The sequence below is a fragment of the Cricetulus griseus genome, chromosome 7 (genome assembly GCF_003668045.3).
Source record: "Cricetulus griseus strain 17A/GY chromosome 7, alternate assembly CriGri-PICRH-1.0, whole genome shotgun sequence".
In the NCBI taxonomy this organism is placed as follows: domain Eukaryota; kingdom Metazoa; phylum Chordata; class Mammalia; order Rodentia; family Cricetidae; genus Cricetulus; species Cricetulus griseus.
Genome location: NC_048600.1, coordinates 128,536,537 through 128,558,944, shown reverse-complemented (window position 1 = coordinate 128,558,944; position 22,408 = coordinate 128,536,537). Strand labels below are relative to the sequence as shown.

Genomic DNA, 22,408 nt, shown 5'->3' with positions numbered 1-22,408 from the left:
AAGCAAATGACCAGAAGGAGATTTCTATTACTCAACAATTTACAACCCATTGCAGCAGTCCTTCCTGCCTGGGGGGATGAAGAGTCTGAGATGGCGAAGCATGAGCTTTGCAAACTGCTTTCAACTGGAGGAAAAGCAAAGTAGAAATATCGGCCAGGCTAGGGAGTTGGCCAGATCCCCATCAAAGACTATTTTTATAGACAAGGTCTCACGTAGTCGAGGCTAGTCTTGCACTCCTGCCTGTTTCCCAAGTGCCGGGATTGTAGGCATGTGCCACCACACTATTTTATATATGTGGTACAGGGAATCGAACCCAGGGATTCCTGCATGTAAAAACCAAGTGAACTAGTTCCTTTCTATGCATCTTCCTGAGCTGCCCACCTCAGACTTGGGTGTTTTGAGCTCATGAGGGTACTCCCTGCCAGAGGCTGCAGGGCAGGCCTTTCCAGGTGATCTGGGAGGGCTGGCAGCAGGTAACCCTCTCCCCCACCCCCCAGGTTGCAGAGTGCTGTCAAGGAGAGAAAGGGACGAGTGTGACTTGGTTTTTATTTTAGGGATCTCACAGGCAGGTTGTCAGTCCTTGGATCACAAAACAAAACACCAGCCACAAACTCAGAAGCACCTTCCTCAGCCTCCGTCGGTCCCAGGGAAGCAATGAGACCCTTCCCAGCCAGTCTTCCTCCTTTGACACTCAGCCTTTCCGCTGAGTGGGAAGGAGAGCTGCCAGAGGGCACAAAAGGCAAGCTTTCCCCTGTGGCATCTTGGGCTGGTGAACCTGTTTGGGCCCTAAGAGTGGCCACCGGTGCTACCCAGGGGCTGCTGCTGGGCAGAGATAACAGCAGAGGAAGGGTGGGGTGGCAGAACCCTCCCAAGAGCAGGGCTCTCACATAAACAATGAGCTCCGCCCTGGCCGGAGCAGGAGGTGATTCATCTCCCCCACTGCGTGGATCCTGCTGGCCACACTCACCGGGCACCGAGGGACTGGGGCGGCCTTGGCCAGGTGCCCACACCTTGCTCCTGCCCTGGGCAGGTTGGGAATCACATCCCAGGCCTCTGTTCACTGGCCTGATTTCAAAGGCCTGGGTGTGTATCAGAGGCAGTGTGGGGAGTGCATAACTGCACCCAAGAGAGCAGAGGCCTCTGCTATTGCCTGAGAATTGCTGAGATCCGGTTTCCGGGTCAGGAAAGCAGACACCAGGAAGGGGCATGTGTCCAACTGACTCCTTCAGTGAGCTCCTACCTGCCCACACCACCAGGCATACATTGGGAATGACCATGGTAGCTCCCTGGGCTACCCCTCTGAGCAGCCCCAGTTTCTGTCACACTATTGTTCATCCTGAGCAACAATCTTGACAGAGACAGAGGGGCCTTTGCACTTCACGTTCGCCTGGATACAGCATGGGAGAGGCCAGTGCATCTGACATGCCAGGACCTAAGAGCATAGGACTTTTAATCGGTGTCCATCGCACCCCATTGCCTCTGCTGCAATGTCCTTCTGGCTGGAATGTCTGTCACAGAGGCTCCTTCTGGAAGGCACGCGGGGAGCAGTCACCAGGCTGCACGGTCCTGTCAAGTCCTGGGGTGTACTCTGGTCACTGCTTGGCCTTCTTCACAATGGTGCCCACAGCAGAAATGACGGTGGTCTTGGAGCCGCTGGCACTGGTGGTGACAGTGACCACTGCTGGCAGTGTGGCTGTGGTGGTGAGGATGGTGGGCTGTGCTATTGTCGTCACTGGGATGGCAGAGTCCCACTTGCTCTTTCTCTTTTGGGCATCTACAGGTAACATAAGAGAGAAGTCTAGATCAAAACCAACCAGAGCATGACCCCAAAGACAGCCCTTTCCCGGCAGGCCAGAGGCTTAGGATAGAAACAGGAGTCCCTGGTCCGGGAACTAAGGGGAGCAGGAATCTGGAACCTACCCCAGGACCCAAGACTTGCTGTTGCTCACACTTAGCAGAACAGAGCAGCAGAGCCTGGGCACAGACCCTTTCCAGACAAACCCAGGAACCCATGCTCAATCCGTGTCCCTGAGGTAGTGCTGGGACTGGATAAGCGGCCTCTACCTGCAACAGCTGTGCTGGCAGTAGTGGTGGTGGCAGCCGTGGCATTGGTCGTGGTGCCTTTCTTGGTGCCCGTTACAAACTCAATCTGGAGGGGGAGAGAGGACAGTGAGACCAGTGCAGAGCTGTGTGTCTATTCCTGTGCTATCTGTCGGCTCCCAGGGGACAGAAGTTTGGCACTTACACAGAAGAGGCCCTGAAAACCATCGTGGCTGGAGAAAGGAAAAGTGCCTGAAGGGGCTTTCATCACTTCCAAGGTTTTCCCAACAGATGTGGGATCCCTGTCAGCATCAAAAGTTATTGGACATGCCTGGCCCCCCACCCCCACCCCCTCTCCTCCTCACACCCAGGAAGAAGTGGTGCCTTCCGCACAGGGGAAGGTCAGCTGTGGTCCCCAGGTGCTGCAGACATCCCCACAATAAGCCTGGGGTTTGGCGGGGGAGAGGGAGAGAAAGAAGAGGGATTCACTCAATGGTTAAGAATGGGAAACTTAGTTTATCCCCTTGCACCAGCTCCCACATTCCTGGTCTGCCAACAAAGGCCTCAGAGAGGGCCATCAGCACACCAGGCCTTGCAGTCCCTTAGCCTGGAGGTGAAGGGAGTGTTGTCTTGTGGCCACAGCTGCTGTGAGACACTGAGTCCCAGGGCAGCAGGAGCTGATGTCTTGGTGCACAGCTATCTGTCTTGGGCTCTGACGTGCGGTATAGCACACAGAGGACTCTATTTTCATCTTGGAGTTAATCTGACACTCCTGGAGGACCCAGATCACACTGTGGTGGTGCTTGGTGTCCAAATGACGGCTTGTGTGGCCTTCAGACATGAGGTCCATAGGGAAACACACCAGCTGGCTGCTGAGCTCAGCTCTGTAGGCCAAGAGATGCAGACTGGAGCAGGCCCTGGCCCCATTCTCTCAGAAGGAACACCAACGTCTAGTCAGGCCAGGGAGGCAATGACCCACAAGAGACAAAGCCACCAGGGCTCTGCTGCAATGGAGATAAATAAGAGCAGAATGCAGGGAACACCAAACCAAGCCTTCAAAACAGACCAGTGGAGGCTTCTATAAGCCATGCCAGATGCTGGGACACAGCAGTTGATGGTTGAAGAGGGCGTGGCAATGCTGCTCAAAAGCCCCCATGGGCAATGAAGAGGACGGGCAGAAGGGAGCCAGCAGGACCTGACAGACACTCCACACACCTGCCTCTGCCCCAGCATCTGACACTGCACACACCTGCCTCTGTCTCAGCATCTGACACTCCACACACCTGCCTCTGCCCCAGCATCTGACACTCCACACACCTGCCTCTGCCCCAGCATCTGACACTGCACACTCCTGCCTCTGCCCCAGCATCTGACACTCCACACACCTGCCTCTGTCTCAGCATCTGACACTCCACACACCTGCCTCTGCCCCAGCATCATTACTTACTTTGGTTCGCTCCTTTTTGGCCTTTTCCAATTTGTCCATTTCAATCTTCTGGGCCTTGGCTGTGGAAAGAAGACACAGGCTATATGAGGCATTTGTGTTCTGAGTGTGATCAAGGGAGGTCTGAGTTTGTGTTCTTTACTCTGGGGCTGTATGGGTTTAGCATCCTGCACCTGGCAGGATAAAGAGCCAGGCCTTGGTCAGCACAGAATGTGGGCCTTGACCAAGGGTCTGGGGGCTGCACATCCTGCTGGGAAGAGTCAGCTGATACCGAGGGAGGTACCTTCCTACTCATCGGGAAACACCAGATATAGAATTTTATTGTAAATAAAAATATTAGTAACTAGCTCAAAGTAAAACTTGTGAGGGACACACATATGAACATGCTCTAATGAGTCAGGGCCTGGCTTATAGGCTTCTGACTTGTGAATGGTGACTTACAGGCTCACTGGCCTCAGAACACATACCGCCACAGAATGCCACCAGGTCCAGGGCATTCTGACTCCCACACATCTCCAAACCTTAGCTCTAACAGTTTCCTCAACAGCCCCCCCCACCTCCACCCCCCAAGTCCTTTGGCCAGGTCAGGCGACTGCTTGCCAAAGGCTCCTGACTGTACCACAATTCTGCTCTCACCAATTGAGTGGCATCAGTGTAGAGATAACTGATCCCACCACCTGTCATCACTATGTTCAAGTCTTGTCAGCAAGGGCAGAGTTAGTCTGCTCAAGGCCAAGTCGGCAGCAGTCCTGTGGACACGGCCTGGCACAGAGATGCTGAAATCTGGGTTGCCTAGTTCACTGACTGGATGGACAGATGGCAGGCTGTAAGGGAGAGGAGACAAACAGAAGTCTAACAGAGGTTACCTAGAGCCTCATAGTAGGAGTCTTCAGACCAGCCATGGGGGTCAAACATATCCTGAAAATAGAAGGAGAAGCTGCAGTTAGTCAGATACCAGAGAGCAGGGCGCCCAGAAACAGACCTGCCTAGGCTGGGGCCCTGGCCCTCTCGAAAGCACAGGGCTTCAGCTGCCACTCAGTCACCAGTCGGATAACCACAAAGCTCTCAGGAATTCAGGGAATGAATATTAGCTAGCTGGTGGCAGCGGCAGCAGTGCCACCCCTGGCTTCTAACTGGTTGGGGCCAGAGACCAAGCCCGCCATGGCGTCTGTGAGACCGCCGGCGGTACTGCTCCATGGACCTGTCTGTGGCTCCCGGTCACACCCAGCCCAGCAAGCTCTATCACTCTCCAGCCCGTGTACAGGACACACCTTTGGATAGTTGGTGCCCAGCTCATCAATGGCACAGAACTGGATCAGTTTTTCATAGATGCTGAAAAGGGAACCAACAATCAGTGAGCAGTGTCTGTATTGGCCCCACATCCCTGTATGGAACCAGAACCGCCAGCTCCTGGACCAAACCTTTAAACCCAGCAGACTTCTTCCAGTGCACTGGGAGGCTGCCTTCTTGTCACTTCTGGCTCTGTACCTCATATAGGCTGTGGCTGGGGCCAGCATGAGGGGTCAAGGCAACAAGGGCACCCTAAGTCTAATGTAGATGTTTCTGGCCTTCACTTAGCACAGCTGGGCCCGGGCTTCCACACTCAGACCCACACAATGCTAGCGTAGCATTTGAACGACTCAGACCCAGACAGAGCCAGGCAGAGGTGCAAGCTTTATTTATAGCACTCGGGAGGCAGAGACAGGCAGATTCTGTGAGTTCAAGGCCAGCCTGGTCTAGAGTGAGACCCCATCTCCAAGACCCCCAAACAACAGACCCAGACATAGCTTTGTCCCTAAAATCTTTTACCAAGAGGCAAAACCAAGTTTTTCAGTTGGAAGACCCTCTAGAGATTATCTTGTTGAATGTCCTCCTTTAGGACCAAGTTGGTGACCAGAACCCAGCAGGCCTCTTAGCCATCACTGCAGAGTGGCTCACACCTTAAGCCTGTATTCTATCTGTAAACCTCGGATGTGTTTAGCAGGCAGCTAGTATAAGTGGAAGTCTGGGTGAAGGCATTTTGGGCTCAGCTGGGACTAAAGCTGGAGCTCTTCCCGACACTCTCCCGGCCCCCATCTCACCTCACAGGCACTCACCTGGGGTTCCGGAACTCCTTCTTCCTTTGGATGATGTAGTTCATATCCATTCCCTCCTTTATCTTGCGCTCATAAAGCTTCTGGATCTTGTCCTGTGAAGGACAGGGACAGAGGGTGAATGTCCCACCATGCACACAGCCTGAGCGGTTTTGCATAGGTAAGACAAGCCCAAATCGGTCAGTTTCTATTGCTGATCTGTCCTCCATGGTGAGTATAGAGTGGGAGAAAGGTCAAGTCTGAAGCCACCCAGAAACCAAGAACCAAACGCACAAGTGGATATCAGCTCCTAACCCTCTCCACCCCCAACCCAGGAGCAGCATAAAGTCCTAAGCATGGATGAGCAACGGTGAACGCTGGATCCAAGCAGCAAAAGTGAGATCTGGGAAAAGCCTCCACCTGGGAGGGAGGGAGGCATGAAGACTTTTTTGGAGTTGGCCTCAAACTGTCTAGATGCCTTTTTAAATTTTATTTTTGGTAGTGCTTAGGATGGAATCACGGCCATACACAGGCCAGGCACATTCTCTGCTGCAGAGTTGTACCTTACAATGTTTTCTGCAAGGTGGCTGAGAGAACTGGCTCACAACACTTAACCGAGGGCCACAATCAAGGGTCAAGAGCCAATCTCTCACCAAGACTCCTCATGGGTGCCTGGCCTAGGAAGGACTGCCAGCGTCCAAAGAGACAAAGACTGTGACAGGGGCTGTGCTGTTGGTTTTGTCAGCTGGACACAAACCTACACACATCTGGAAGAGGGACTCATAACTGAGAAAATACTCCAGTTAAGACCGGCACTTAGGCAGGTCTGTTCTGGGGTTGAAGGTGTTCAGGCACCACCACTGCCCAGCTTAGTTATAGTTTTTACAACCACAGCAATAGGAACCCTTAAAACTGATGGCATCAATGTTGCCTGGTGCCAGTGAAGAGGCCCTGGACACCCAGGGCAGAGACTCCTCTGAGAAGAGGGATCTGAGGCAGGAGCATGGGTCCAATTCAAGGGCTAAGTGCTGCCACCCATCTAGTGGGAGTGACACACACAGATGCCCGAGAAAGAAAAGATTCGGGGAAGACTTTGCCTGTTAGAGGTGGGAAGGGTTACAGGTCCGAGGCAGCTCCCCCAGTATTTTTTAGAAGAGCTGACCACTCCCCAGTCAGAAGGCCAAATCTGAAGTCTTTCTGCAGATAGCATGAGGGAGCCTGGGGTGTGTGAAGCACTTCATTACCAGGGATCGAGCCACCTTCCCTGGTGTAATGTCTGGGCCCTGCAGGGAGCCTGACACAGGAGGCTCAGCAGCCTGAGGAGAGCCCTGCCTTATAGCAGCCTTATTCAGGGCTCCACGGCCATCAGAGGCTCTGCCGTTTCTTTAATGCCATAGTCCCTACCTCCAGGGTAAAAAAAGAAGAAATATTCTGACTTAAGAGCTCTAAGTGGCTAGCTGCTTCTGCCGGGCAGGGCTTTGGGATTATCCTCACAGGCTAGAACTTGTTTGGCATGGAGGGTAACGCCATCCTGGGGGGTGACAGGGAGGGAGGGAGGAGACTTCCGGGAAAGAAGAAAATCTGTGCTGTGCTCTAGCCCTGACACTGGCCTCTCCTGGATGCTGCATTCCTCTGCCCGAGGCCCTATTAGTCATCCATCCTCTTGGGTGGTGCCATGAGCTTGCTGGATAGCTGGGGACACATAGAAGAAGTGGGCTCAAAGGCAGGGCAGGCGGAGGAGGGCTACAATTATGTAGCCCTGGGCACCTGCCCTATTGGGGTTTTTTGTTTGTTTGTTTTTGAAAGGGTTTCTCTGTGTAACACCTCTGGCTGTCCTGGAACTCAGAGATCCCCCTGCCTCTGCCTCCCAAGTGCTGGGACTAAAAAAGGCGTGGGCCACCACCGTCTAGCTCTACCCCCACTGTTGAAAGGTCCCACTCACAGGGTACCTCCAGAGGGACAAAGACAAACAACCATGTGGGTAAAGTTTTAGCTGTACTGAGCCTGTTTTCCCATAGTCAAGCGCTGTTCTCCAGGCATTTAAAACCTCGGGTCAGGTCTTCAGGCAGAAGCAGCATCTTACACTTGTGGGATTTATTTTATGTTTGCATGGGACATCAGTTTCTTGGAGGAGAATTTCCCGAGAAGTGCCCTGGCTCAGAGAGGCTACAGAGAAGACACAGGTTACTCTGTTGAGGTGGACTTAGGAGCTCAGTGGGGGCAGACCAGGGGCCCTAGAGGGCAATGAATAGCAGGTGTGGCAGTGGGTGCCGATTCCTGAGACCTGGCTTACAGGAAGTATCCAAGATGGCAGGCTCCTGCCCACCTGGCAGTTTGCTTGGTCCCTCTCCCTGTCATGGCCTCTGAAGGTCATGGTCCAACCAGACAATGTAACCCGGGCCACCTCATCCACATGGGCAGCCAGACCCTAGCTTACTTGTAAGTGATTTGAACATCTGCCAGGTGGTTCTGGTGGGATCTTGATCTCGTCAGGTGACATGTTTCGGACCCTTTCAGAAAAGGAGGCTGTTGAGAAAACAGAAGGGGAATTCTGGGGTTGGGAGGAAAGGCCAAGGGCTATCATGGTACAGCACAGAGCAACTCCAGAGAGGGAGGCGTGCCGTGGAAACACCTGAGGTGGCATCGAATGGTCAGAAGCCTGCCACGTGTCACCCTGGGAGAAGGGGTCCAGGTAGAGGGGGCAGATGTAAGTAGCACATGCTATGAAGTCCCAGGAGTAGTTTTTAAGCAGAGAGCGAGCCAGCGGGCGGGCAGTGAAGCGCTGAGGGTGAGAAAGGGAGGGGCTGCAATCCAAGGCATGCGCTCGTTTCTACAGAGTAGATTCTCCCGGCCAAGCTGAATCAAGCTGCCAGTGTGGAGGACACTGAAGCCAGGTCCAGCCTCCACAGGCCTCTGGGAGTTGGAGCTGCTTGGCACTACCCTGGTCTGGGGCTGCCCTGCCTCGATTACGAGAAACTGTGGTCAGGGTTCCCAGTGTTTTGGGTCCCAAACAGTGTGTGCATTAAAAAGACCTGAAGGAAAGAAAGGCCTGACTGACATAGAGAACCACGGCTCCCAAGGGCAGTTTCCTCAGAGAACGGCCACTGCCCTCCCCAGCCTTGCCTCTTCTCCTCCTTCCCTTCCCTGCAGCCCGTGGCCACACCAGGGCCTCAGAGTCCTGCTCTGCAGCACACAGACAATGGGCTGTTTGTTGTCAGGCTCTTTAACATTCACCCATGAAAGGACCACACAACCAACAGACAGCATAGGTGGGCAGGAGGAGGGGAACACCAAAAACCCACCACCAACAACATGCTGCAAATACTTGCTGGGGACCTACTGTGTGCCAGGCCCCTCCCTAAGCCCTTTCTAGGAGCAGCTCTGTGGGGTTGGTGAGTGTCTGGGTGGCAGTCTTCTTCCTGGTTTCTCCTCCAAGGTTTGATTTAGTTTCTCTTTTAAGATTTTACCTTTTTTTTTTTTTTTTTTTTGTTTGAGACAGGGTTTCTCTGTGTAATTCTGGAGCCTGTCCTGGCACTTGCTCTGTAGATCAGGCTGGCCTCGAACTCAGAGATTCACCTGCCTTTGCCTCCCAAGTGCTGGGATTAAAGGTGTGCGCTACTAACGCCCGGCAAGATATTACTTTTTAAATATTACATGTATGCCTGTTATGTCTCTGTGTGTTGTTCTTTGCATGTGTGAGTGCAAGTGCCCTCAGGGTCTAGAAAAGGCATCAGATCCTGGGAGGTAGAATATGGGGTTATGAGCCCCTGGACATGGGTGTTGGGACCCAAACTCAGGCTCTGTCTAAGCAGAATGGGTTAGCTGCTGAGCCTTCTCTCTAGTCATTATTTTAAAATAATCCCAGATCTCAAGAGATTAAAAAAATAAAATTAGGGTGTGTGTGTGTGTGTGTGTGTGTGGCACTCATTCAGGGGCCCAGGCTGGTACCGTTCTGGGGCTTCAGAGACTCTTCTGCTTCAGCCTTTTGATTAGCAGGGATTGCCAGCGTGCACCACTGCAGCCAGCGTAGTTAATATTTTCTCCTTTGCTGATGAGGTGCTTTGATCTCTCCTCAGCTTGCCATCACTGTGACTATTGTGGTGCTGAGTAAGACAGGGCACAAGACCTCCGAGATGCAGACACTAACGACTTTGCTAGTTCAGCCACTGTGGTTCCGAGACTGTGCACACTGCAAACACACCGTGGCCAGGGGTCAGGCCCAAGGCAGTCTTAGCACACAAGTACAGTGCTGGTGTCAGCACCAGCAATGGGTTGTAACTAGACACACCCTCAGCACAGGCTGGCCACACAGACCAAAGGTCCTGCTGTGGGGTGAGATTCGGTAGCAGTCCAGCCCAAGAAGAGTCTCTAAAGGGACAGTGCCCTAGTCCACACTTGTCACTGTACTGAACCTTCCTGCCATCTCCTGACTGGCCCTCAAGCAGGATGCCACCCAGCTCTGGCAGGCATTCCAGCCGAATCTTGATTTCTTCCTTCTTCTCAGTCCTGGGATAAGCAGCAGTTCCAGGTCTGAGCTCGGACTACAGGACTAGTCGAGAGTGGGAACGGATGAGAAGAGTTGGCCATGGCATTTTGTGTGCATCAGTAACAGAAGCAAGGCGGCCTTGGCAGGCGCTAGGGCTGGAGAGGGTATATGTGCACGTGACAGAGACAAAGAGTGGCCTTTGGCATTTGCCAGGAAAGCTTTTTAGAAAAACAGGGTGTGACACTGTTACCATAGCAACCCCACACCCTCTGAAGCATAATCAGTAGACAGGAGAACAGGAGAAGGAACCCATTAAGTGCAGGGTAGAAGCAAGGGTATTCCTGGGAAGTAAATGACAATAAAGTGACATATTCTGGACAACAAAATAAAAGTTTACCGCACAGACTTTAAGATAGACTTCAGTGACTCTTTTCTAGGAAGAATCTGATAAAGAAGATAGCTGCTCTATGGGTCTCAGATTAGCCAGAGCCCCAAACCACTACTTCCTTAGGGAATCTGCTAAGCAATGTGTCCATAGACACTCAAGGCCAGTGCCCCTGCCCGTAGCTGCTGCTGGCTTGGCTATGCCAGGGGTGGCTGTAAGGGTGGCTGCGCTTAATATCAGAGAAGCTTACTGCCAGTATGAGTCATGCCCTGTGAATGTCTTTGCTAGAAACATCTGCAGTATCCATGGCCACCAGGTAGGGTCTGAGCAGAATGGCTAGTCCCAGGGACTCAGGATATGGCAGGGAGGAAGCAGGGTAAGCAAGCCCAGAGGGGCTAAGGACCCTTGCGGGACACTTGATGGGCAGTAAGCTCCTGAGTGACTTGGAGCCTGTCCCCTAGCTGACTTGTTTCTGGTCCCCTGGAACCAGCACTGTTCCAGGTCAGGCCCCAGCTGTCAGGAGCTGAAGTGCTGGAGAGGCTCCCCAGTTGGCTTCTTGGCTCTGCTTGTTCTTTTAGAGGTGGGACGGTCTACACATCCAACACCTGGGACTCAGTTAAAAGGAACTGAGTTCAGACCCAGGGGGCAGGTAAACACCGCTATCAGAAGCTACTCTGCTGAAGAGGAGCCCACTCATCTCCCCCTCAAAGAGAAAGAGTACTAACTACACCTATGCAGATGAAAGATGTACTGTGCCCCCCACAAGAGAGAGAATGAGCAGACTATGCCTGCTACAGTGAGAGGAGCTTAGCCAACCAGACGCATGAAAAGGAATGGCTCTGCTCGGCAGTGTGGATGCAATCTCTAAAGCACTGTGTCAACACAGAAAGCCAGATAGGACGCACTCGGCCTGTAGTGATTCTGCTCCTCCAAGAGACACTTGCCTGATATTTCAGTGGAGGAAGGAGAAAGAATAATGTGCTTGCTGCCCAGTGAGCAGGAAGTGATTCTTCTGTTAATCATCCTATCACATATAGGCTGGCCTCATAGCATAATGATCCGGCCACAGTGTCAATGGGCCCTCATTTATATGAAATTGTTAAAACAGGGCTGAACTCCGACTAAGACTACTACCTTCAGGGCTGGAGAGATGGCTCAGAGGTTAAGAGTACTGACTGCTCTCCCAGAGGTCCTGAGTTCAATTCCCAGCAACCAAATGGTGGCTCACAAACATCTCTAGCAGGATCTGGCCTGCAGGTATACATGCAGACAGAACACTGTATACATAGTAAATAAATCTTAAAATAAAATAAAAAAAAGACTACTACTAATTTTTTTTTTTTTTTTTTTTTTGGTTTTTCAAGACAGGGTTTCTCTGTGTAGCTTTGGAGCCTATCCTGGCACTTGCTCTGGAGACCAGGATGGCCTCGAACTCACAAAGAACCACCTGCCTCTGCCCCCCGAGTGCTGGGATTAAAAGCATGTGCCACCAACACCCAGCTAAGACTACTTTTTAAAAAATGTATTTAACCTTATTTTATGTGCTTTGGCATCAGAGCCCCTGGAACTGGAGGTACAGACAGTTGTAAGCTGCCTTTTGGGTGATGGGAATTGAACCCAGGTCCTCTGCTCAGGGGAGTTAACACCAGGGACCATTGAGAATGGTGGAGTTGATTGCCTTGTAACTGATGGTTGGTAGGGCTAGCACAGCTACGTGTCTATCAAAATCCACCAATGCACACTTAAACTCACAACTCTTACTCTATGAACTGTGCCTCAATAAAGCTATTTCAAACACATGGCACAGAGGCTGAGTGTGGTGACATTTCCTGTAATACGAGATCGTGGGAGGCTAAGGCAGAGAGCCAGCCAGTTTAAAGCTAGCCTGGGTCACATAGTTGTTGAGACCAGTTTGTGCTATCTACATGAAAGTCCAAGCAAAACCAGACAAGAGCCCCGCTGTTGTGGAAGAAGCCCAGCTGATGCCCCACACATGCCGCCACTTCTCTGATGCTGCCCAGATGAGTGGTTCATGGCCAGGTGGCTCTCTCGACCCCAAGCCTTTAAGTTTCTTAGTAGTGAAGAACAGAGAGAAGGATGAGGCTGTAACTCCCACTACACCTGGCCTTGAAGGCCCTGCCTGCTCTGCCCCTGAAGCTGTCACATCCCGAGTGTCATTTTCTAAAGAACAAATTCTAAGGTTTACGAGAACCCTGGTTCCTATTTACATAGATGCTCTTGAGTGTGTCTGAGTGTGTGTATGGACATCACAGGCACACAAGGACTGCTGAACGCAGAGTAGGGCAGTGGACTCCCTGAACCTGGAGTCATGGGAGCTTGTGAACCACCCGAAATGGATGCTGGGAAATGAACGTGGGTCACAGCTCTGTAAGTGCTCCTAACCACTGAGCCATCTCTCCAGACTCTGACTTTTTTAAACTCTGTCTATCAGAGAATCCAGGGATTGAGGCTGAGTAATTACGTTCTTGCCCAATGGCTCAGAAGACAAACAGAATGATTAATTCCTAGTTGTGGAAACCCAGTCACTCGTCAACAACCCACAACAAATGGGTACTTCTTGGAAAAGGGCAGGTGGGTGGAACCCTGGAGGAGACTTTCAAGCCAAGTTTCTGAGCTGTGAACCCCAGGGCTGGAAAGCACAAGCCCTGAACACAGTGGAGATGAAGAGTGGGCTCTGCAGGTGTCCTTTGAGGACAGTACCAAAGAAAGCAGGAGCACATTTTTTCTAAAAAGATTAGTATAGCGGCCAGGGAGCAGGTGATGTTTGGTGCAGAGGAAAGGCTCTGACAGGACACCAGGAACCTCCCCCGGTCAGGTTTTTGGAGCCATTACCAAGTCCATGGCCAAACTAAGGAGTGGAGTGGCTTTCTAAAAGGTTTAGGATGCCAGGGCTAGCAGAGGGCATGGAGGGAATATGGTTTCCCACAAGCTATTCATTCTACTCTCCAAAGAAGTCTCCAAGGGCCGCACATGCCAAGGCTGTGAGCCATATTCCTGCGTGGGACAAGGAAAAGTGCCTGGAGAGGCCCCATGCTGACTCCCTGAGCAACGTGAATCTGGTAGTGGGGACAAGGGGTGCAAAGACAGAGAGGTCAGGTCCAGGGCACAGCGGGAGAAATAAAGACCATGATGAACAACCAGCTGTATGGGACTCTGAACTCCCTTGACAACACTGGCAATCAACCAAAGCCCAGAAAAACGCACACAGAATGCTATTTTCAAAGAGTGTTGCCTGGAGGTCTCACCCAGTCACCCTAGGAAATGCCAAAGGCCTGGAGAGCAAGTTTGGAGGGAAACTGCTCACAGTGGAGATGCCCAGAAGCGAAGAGGCCTGGCACGAGTGGAATCCAGCCTGCTGGGGCAAGGGCTCGGAGGGTGCATGCCCCAGGATACTCACCCACTAATTCCTGGGGATCCCGCTTCTCTGCTTCTGTATTATCCTGTGGAGAGAAAGAAACACAAAGGTAGGTTGGGCTCCGGATGGAAGCTGTAGGGTGAGTGCTGCCAGCACGCTAACAGTGAGCAGGGCGTCAAGCCTCCTCGGACCCCAGAATTCTGACCACTTCTTCCCCATCACGGCAGCTGGGAGCTCCATGGCCCCCAAGAGGGACCGGCACTGCCATGTTGTTGAGAGCCCACAGCAGTGACCATGTCCCTGCCAATGGGCTCCCCCTGGACTGGGAGAGCTTATCCAAACACACCACTAAGCAAGGCTACAAGGGAACCCTCTGTGCCACCTAACCCCCAAGACTGGTTGCTCCGGGGAGTTTTCTCATCCCAATGCATACAAACAGGACGGACGGTCATAAGCATTAAGGGGCAGCTCAAAGAAACCCCTTAGCGACTAAGTGAGGTTCCCAAAAGCTCCTGGCTCGAGGTCTCTGGCTCTCCCTGACCCTCATCTCTCTGTCCAAAGAAATATATTGAAAACAGATGTCTGCTCTCACAGCTTCACCTAACCAAACCAAGACTGAGAAGGTGACAGCTAGGCTACAGTCTTGTGGCACAGCAGAAAGGCCTCTGCTGACTCAAATGTCCTTGAACTCAGTAAGATCAGGGATCTTCAATGCTACAAGGATAGTGATCAAAAAAACCCAAAATACAAAAAACGGCAGAGGAGTTCATTGAAGCTGCCAGATCTGATTTCCTTCCCTTGCTTGGTGACAGAGGAGATAAGACAGCAATAGTTCTACAACAGGATCTTCACATGAGAGCAGCTGCAGAGCTTGGCCCTGGCACCAAGGAAGGACGGGGATGTGAAGTGTCTCCTTCTAAGTCAGGCATGGCCCCGTGACAAGATCAGACCCCCTTCTCTCTGATTCTCAGACAGACCTCCCAGTACCCTCTTTTCTGAACACTGCAACTGTTTACTCAAACTGCAAGGGCACAATGTTGCTGCTTGGCAACCTGTCGTTCTCATCATCGGCCTCCCAACAATCAGGTGGGCAGAGAGGCTGTGAGGCAGGCCTGGAGGACTGCCGCATCAAGGTCAGGCTGGAGTCACAAATCAACGCTGTTCAGACAGTGCCAGTGTGAGGGACCAACAACAACTTCTTTGTAGCAGCACTGGGAGAACTCAATATCCAGGAGCATTTCAGTGACCAGGCGTGGGACTAAAATTGCCTTGTGTTTTTCCACTAGGAGACAACTTCCTGGGTGCTGACTGTATCCCGCCTCCCCCTGCAGAAGCATAGGGCCACATGGGGGCAGCCTATGGCGGCTCCGGAGAGCTGTCAGAGCAGACTGGGAGTCACTACAATTCTAATACAGTGTCTATCCCAGAGTGACAGGAAGTAGATCACTTCTCTTTTAAGGGTCTGGCTGTCCTAGCTGAGGTTGTTTAGTCCTGTCTCTGGGATAAAAAGGAAAACCACAGGCAGGAACAGAGTCTTCCCTCTCTTGGTGCTAGAATCTGTGGCGTGGCTCCTCCTTAGCCTTTCTAAGTTCATCTTTCTAACCAGTGAGGGCTCGGAGTCACTGCATCACCCGTGCTTCAGTGGAGGAAAGCTAAGTGGGAAGGGGACCAGTGACGATGGGGACCTAAAGCTCAGTGGCAGAGCAGTTGCCCAGCATACACAAATCCAGGCTTAATCCCCAGCACTGCAAAGACAAGCAAGTAACCAACCCCAGATTATCCCTGAGCTAAGTTTCATACGACCACTCCTATGGCACAGTGCAATAATCCTTAAGAGCCCCAGCCACCGGTGATAGGGTGGGTAGAACTGGGGAGGGCTCCCCAAACAATGATCCAGAGAGACAGCCTTCTACCAGTGTCTCCAGATGCTGAGAGTTCTGTGTGAATCTGAACCCAGCATCTGTGAGCTATGACGGCACTGGCCACAGCACAGTGAGGAAGGCAGGCCGACATCACTAAACTGCAAACAGGGTAAGAAACCTGCCACAAACCCGTTGTAGGATGGACTCATTAATCATAAAAAGGGCCAGAAGGGGAGTCTGAGTATACAGGACACAAGACACCTCTGTTCTCCTTTCCTTCCCCTAAAGCAGTTTCCAAATGCCCCGGGGAAGCCTGTTAGGACTCGCCCAGCTCTCTCTCTCTGGCTTTCAACTCGGGCTGCGGGAGCTATTTACCAGACAGTTGTCCATATCAGCCAGGACCTGGAACCCAGAGCAGAGATAAGAAGGCTCCTCAGCTAGGGGCCTTCTTGTCTGGGAAGATGAAAACAGCACAATGTAGGAAAGGAGAGAAGCTCTGAGGCCAACTTTTTCACCTAGTCCCAATCCAGTGAAGATATAAGGAAAACCCAAACCCAGTTTTCCAAACGAAGCTAAAGGACAAAGGGAGGAAAGAATGACTAGGGCTGACACACTGAGCATGTGCAGGCATGGTAGCACAGTCATGTGATCTCAGCACGCTGGAAGCTGAGGCAGGTGCACTTCAGATGTAGATCAGCTTGGGCTACCTATCAACATCCTTGCTTCAAAACAAAAAACGAGAGTCCAGTGTGGTAGAGCACACCCAGGAGCGTGAGGCAAGCAGGCAGGCTAAACACCGAGACCCAGTCGAGAGGCTCAACAAAGAGTGGAGGCAGAGGCAGAGGCAGGTGGATCTCAGTGAGGTCCAATCCAGTAAGGACTACACAGACGTAGTGAGACCCTGTCTCAAATTCACAAATAGGGAGCTGGAGAGATGGCTCAGAGGTTAAGAGTACTGGCTGCTCTTCCAGAGGTCCTGAGTTCAATTCCCAGCAACCACCTGATGGCTTACAACCATCTGTAATGAGATCTGGTGCCCTCTTCTGGCCTGCAGGCAGACATGCAGATAGGACATCATATACATAATAAATAAATAAATCTTAAAAAAAATACACGAATAGGGGAGTGGAAGGGAGAGGGAAGAAAAGACTGAACACCCAGTCTGACCTGAGGACCCCTCTTCTACCTGTACTCTCCTTCCCCTCCCCCCAGCTTCACCTGAGGCTCATATCTTAACAGTCACAGCTGCAGGGGGCTGGAGAACAATGCTATGAAATTGCCTATTTGCTTCTTTCAATAATTCAGATTGACACTTGCAGACCAGTGTCAGAAGCCTTCTGTCACAGCAATTACAGACCCTGGAATATGGCTGCCATGCAGAAAAATACAGAGGTTCGGTCATGGTCAGTGACCGATGGAGCTGACAGGCAAAGGAAGGAAGGGCCATATAGAGCCGTGGAGCAGGAGAAACTGGCCCTAGGAGCTAAGAAGAGTTACGCAGTGAGGATCAGCAGGTTTTGATGGACCAAATGGAGTTTATGTACAGCTAGCCTCCATCAGCCCTTCTGGGAACCAGCCCCACGAGGCACAAAGTTCCAGTGACAGCCTTGAGTCATAGCACAGAGCCTCGGCATCTGGTTCTGCCAGTTAACACGCCATGCTTTCTTCCCAGCCTTGGTAGTGCTAGGCATAGGGAAGGCACCCTGAGCAGGGCACAGGGCAAGCATACTACACACCGCCAGTTCCTGCTGGATAGTGTAACCTGGCAGCTGAGGAGAAAGACTGAAGTAGCATCTACCCACCTTATCCTCTACGACACAACAGCCCTTGACGTTATAAAGTCCCAACATACTATCTTATTTATTGTGCAGAGTTTACTGAAAACAACCAAAAAGGACCACCCCACCCCCACGCCACCCGCCCACCCCACACCACCTGAGACAGCACTTCTCTGTATAGCTTTGGAGCCTGGTTCTATAGACCAGGGTGGTCTCGAACTCACAAAGACGTACCTGCCTCTGCCTCCTGAGTGCTGGGATTAAAGGTGTTCAAAAAAGAAATTCTTAAAGCCAGGTGTGGTGGCTCACACCTGTAATCTCAGCACTGAAGAGGTAGAGGCAGCTAGATTGCTTAGTTCAAGGCTAGTCCCTCCCCAAGTCTTCACCATAGCCCCCAGACCTACCAAACGTTTCAGCTTTCTCTCGCCCCTCTCTCCAGGCAGCCTGCCCTTTGCTCTCCCTGACCTAGAAGATACACACCTAAGCACACCTCAGATCTCAGCCTTCGAAAGCTTCCTGTGCCGCCTGACCAGTGAGCTCCTTCCTCCCCACACTGAATTCTCAATGCCTGGCCACCACAGGTGTGTGATCAGCACGGACACTTGCCACTGTTTTCTTTAGGTTAGAGCAGGGTTTCACAGCTACCTTCAGCTGCCATGGGATAACCCTAGGCTCCAAGCATGTTTAGCAACAGTTACCTCTGATGTGTGGGTTCACTAAAACACCACAGAGGCAGGAGAGTGCTTACAAGGGGGCCAAGCTTTCAATGAGGCCCATGTAGGACTGGGAGAGGGACCAAAGCAGAATTGAAAACCTCACATGTCTTGTTCCACACTCTTTCTGCCTGTCTGGGACAGGGTCTTGCGATGTAGCCCAGAACCACCATACCGGGCCCTGCAGTGTCTTTCTTAACATTCACCCAAATGCTCTTAAACCCTGAGACAAAGAGGGGAAAAGACACAATTAAGCTGGGTGTGGTGGCACTTGACAGGAGTCCCACCTACACATAGAGGCTGGTCACTTCACTTGCTTAGGAGTCAGGCCAGTCTAGGCAACTAGCAAAATCCTGCCTCAAGACAAACAAATAAAGACCAAATCCACAGACAACAAAAGACAACTGCTGGATAGTTAGCTCACTTAGGTATTCCACGAATAACTTGCTGAAGATTTATTATGTCACAGACAATGGGCCAAGCAGTAAGGCTAAAATAAGAAAATGTAATCCCAGGGAACAATTTTAGGTTTTATGTTAAGCCCTTTAACTAATGATCTCATTTAATTTGCAAAATAGCCCAGCAAAGCATGTTGTGAACCACTAGGCCACATGGCTACTTCAGGAATGGTACACTACGCCAGGAGCCTTCCTGGGGGCATCAGAATGGCCACCAACAGGGCTCTCTCTGTCTGGAGAGTGGGGGGCAAGATGGCCAGGAATTCAAGGCCAACCTGAGCTGCAAGCGGTCTTGTCTAAATCCTTCCCCTACCCCTCCCTAAACACTCCCCGATAAATGCCCCCAAGGGCCACAGATGGGGTATGCAAAGGACAGCCCTGTGTCATAATGAAGTCACAGCAATCCACGCTGTGTAGGAACATACGCCTGTGATCCAGAAGCAGGCTCCCACACAGGCGTGCTCTGGAGAAACGCCATCACCAGGACATTTCCTTCGGTTGTGTCCTATGGGCCAGGACAGGGTGCTGCAGTGGGCACACGGCCCAGCCAGGGATGGAAACACTGCACTTAGCAGAAAAATGGGCGGAAGTAGGTGGGGCCATTGTGGATGCACTGGAGTTGCCTTCCCTCCCAGACAGCTCAGACAGGAAGGCTCAACTCACCAACCAGTGCCAGAGGCGGCTTCCACAGGAAGGGTTAAATAGAGTCTGCCAAAACAAATTAAGCCAGTCTCAGCTTGGCCTTGCAGTCTGAAGAAAAGGCAGGGGAAGGGAAGGAAATGGCTTCTTTCTCTACAAAAGTTAGGAAACAAAGCTGTAATGCACGGCCCAGCATGGCAACGTTTGTGTTATCACACAGAACCTGTCCAAACCAGCCGAGCTCGAGTGTCAAAGTCTGGCCAAGAGCCACATGCAATGGGGAGAGTTTTGATACCTGACTATTCCAAGTCTCACCTACACGTGACAGTGAGGCAGGATTTTGCTATTTCATGGAATGTGCCTCGGGTGGCCCTCTTCCTGGCCCCTGGAGCAGTACAGGTGCTACCTTATGTCAAGGACCAAACCAAGCCCTTGGGGGTGAGGCCTCACCACACTTCTTTGCCTTCAAGGCTCCCTATAAGAAGGGGTCTTGGGCCAGGCGATGGTGGCGCACACCTTTAATCCCAGCACTCAGGAGGCAGAGGCAGGCGGATTTCTGTGAGTTCGAGGCCAGCCTGGTCTCCAGAGTGAGTACCAGGATAGGCTCCAAAGCTACACAGAGAAACCCTGTCTCGAAAAACCAAAAAAAAAAAAAAAAAAAAAAAAAAAAAAAAGGGGGGGGTGTCTCTTGGCTTTAAGATGGTAGCTCTGGGGCCTGGGAGAGACTGGAACTACAAGAATGAAGACGAGAACTACCTGAGCTGAGAGTGGAAAAGTGAAGCCTCAGCCAGTGCTTCAGCCACTAAGCATTATAGTCCAGGTCGCTGACAGCTGAGTGACAGGAAACAAACACACTTGAGAACCTAGAACAAAGGGACTCAACACAAACTGGTCATCAAGTATTGGCAATAAGGGCATTCATTACTCTGGGACCAGAAGGAAGCCTGGCATCTTATGGTGTGATTGAGGGAAAAAGCTCCCCAATTCAAAAGTTAGGAATACAAATGGTCACTGTGGGCACCCCTTTAATCCCAACACTTGAGAGGCAGAGGCAAGAGCGATCTCTGTGAGTTTGAGGCCAGCCTGGTCTATAAAGCTTCAGAACATCCAGGGCTACATAGAAGCCTTGTCTCACAAAAAGAAAAACAAGGAAACACAACAAAAACCCAGAACCAAATTGGCAAAATCCTTTCAAAATCCAGAAATCACACAGGCAGCCACACAGCAAGGAGCACGGATAAAACAAGAGACCTGAGGTGGGGAGTGCTGGATTCCTAGGACAGGCAATCTTCTGCATCATATAATTTCAAAAAGATGAATCCCAGCTGGGAAAGGCGGGGCCCAGCCACACCTCAGTTAGCAATGTACGGCATCTGGATCCGAATGGATGGCGGTATGTTGGGGCTTGCATGGCTGATAGGGGGGCAGACGGGCATGCAGTGGCTTCTTCCCGGCTGCAGAACCGCAGGAGAGGGTGGGGCTTCCAGGAGTTTCAGCTTCAGTACACCTGGAGCAAGGGCAGTCAAGAAGGTTCTCTGGCAGTATGCTAAAGTCAAGGAGAGCATCAGGAAATCCCCTCTAGTCTGCAGTGCCCTGGTGAGTAAGGTGTGAGTAGGCTTGAGCGGAAGGGTGGTCCTGGAGACCTCAGCAGCAAGTGGTGCCCATGCAGCCCTGACCTTGGCTAGAGACTTCCTGAGGACTGAGAAGAAAACCTACCACATCCCAATTCCTGCTTGAGCTCTCCTCAGTCTATGAGTGAACAACTATGTGGGCTTCAACAGGCTGGGGCTCAGAGGTTTGACTCCTGATCCATGTAAGGAACACAGAGGCTGCCCTTCCCAAGATACCCTACAGGCAGCACTTCACCTGACTTTTGACAGCCACAGCAACACTGTCAGCTTACTGACTGGTACACAGGCTGAAGAAAATGAGTGCAGGGGGACAGTGTGGCAGAGTGCCATGCCCACAAGAGCCGCTGCTAGAGCGATTCCCAGTTTCCTTTTCAATTCATTTTTATCTGGTGAGCATGAGCATTTTGCCTGCATATGCGTGTATCAAGTATGTGCAGGAGCCTGCAGAGGTCATCACACCCCTGGAACTGGAATTAGATACATGCAGTTGTGAGCTGCCATGAGGGTACTTCCAACTAGACCTGGATCCTCTCGCAAGAACAGCAAGTGCTCTTAACTACTCAGCCATCGCCCCAGCCCTCACCTTTCTTATCTTGAAGGCAGAGTCTCACTGTAGCCCAGGCTGGTCTGACTTAGCACTGGAATTACTACTGTGAGAGCCATGGCATCCTGCTTTCTTTTTAAATAATTCTTTTTTCCCCCTAACCTTAAATAATTTCTTATTTAGACAAAGAATAATTCTGCTTTTTTTTAAATTTTTAATTTTAAGGTTGTTTATTTGTTTGAGAGAGTGTCTCACTCTAGACCAGGCTAACCTGTAATTTATCATATGGTCTAAGCTGGCCTCTTATCCTTCTGTGTCAGCCTCCCAAGTTTTGGGATTATCACAGCCTTGAGCCACCATGTTCTACTGACACACAGGTTTAAGGTCTACGAACTCACTTGCTTTCCTATTATGAGTTCTTGGTTCTCAGGATTAACGAGAAGCATAGCAACAAATGCACACAAATGGCCTGTTTTCAAGCCAGGCATGGTGGCGCACACCTTTAATCCTAGCACTTGGGAAGCAGAGGCAGGTGGATCTCTCAAAGTTCGAGGCCAGCCTCGTCTACAGAGTGAGTTCCAGGACAGCCAGGACTACATAGTGACACCCTGCCTTGAAAAAAAACAAACAGACTTCAGAGCCCTGAATGGTATATAGTAAGTCCATCCAGAGCCCAGCCAGGAAAACCTTTAGCTCTGCAGAGAACCTGCACAAGGCAGACTGTGTAGTCTCTGCCTGTGTAGGTGACAGAGGACACAATTTCACCTGTGCCGCTGTCCTCAAGTGACTGCTCTTCCCAAGGTTCACGGTTGTTGTCCTAAGGAACAACACATTTCTTAGGCAGCTTTCACTTTGTAGGTGTTTCATTCAGACATCTCAAAAGATCAGCAGTGAGGGAGGAGGGATGGGTCAGCAGTGAGGGGTGGCTTGGGTACCTCTCTCGAAGGACCAGTCTGATTTCCAGCGCCCAAGCCAGGCAG

General features: G+C 51.5%; 1 protein-coding gene across 3 annotated transcripts in view; it reads right to left on the bottom strand.

The window, feature by feature from the left end:
- Positions 1–527: 527 nt before the first annotated feature.
- Positions 528–22,408, bottom strand: part of Sap30bp (SAP30 binding protein) — a 29,862-nt gene continuing 7,981 nt past the window's right edge. For 2 of the 3 annotated variants that reach the window (XM_027425661.2, XM_027425662.2), the window contains 8 exons: positions 13,846–13,888; positions 7,994–8,082; positions 5,581–5,672; positions 4,756–4,816; positions 4,351–4,402; positions 3,488–3,546; positions 2,065–2,149; positions 528–1,774 (listed from right to left, as the gene is read on the bottom strand). In XM_027425661.2, the coding sequence (XP_027281462.1) occupies positions 1,593–1,774; positions 2,065–2,149; positions 3,488–3,546; positions 4,351–4,402; positions 4,756–4,816; positions 5,581–5,672; positions 7,994–8,082; positions 13,846–13,888 (663 nt within the window). In that variant the 3' untranslated portion in view covers positions 528–1,592. Of the gene's footprint in view, positions 1,775–2,064; positions 2,150–2,426; positions 3,256–3,459; positions 3,547–4,350; positions 4,403–4,755; positions 4,817–5,580; positions 5,673–7,993; positions 8,083–13,845; positions 13,889–22,408 lie in introns of those variants that run through there. The other variant, XM_035447297.1, reaches the window with a different exon arrangement.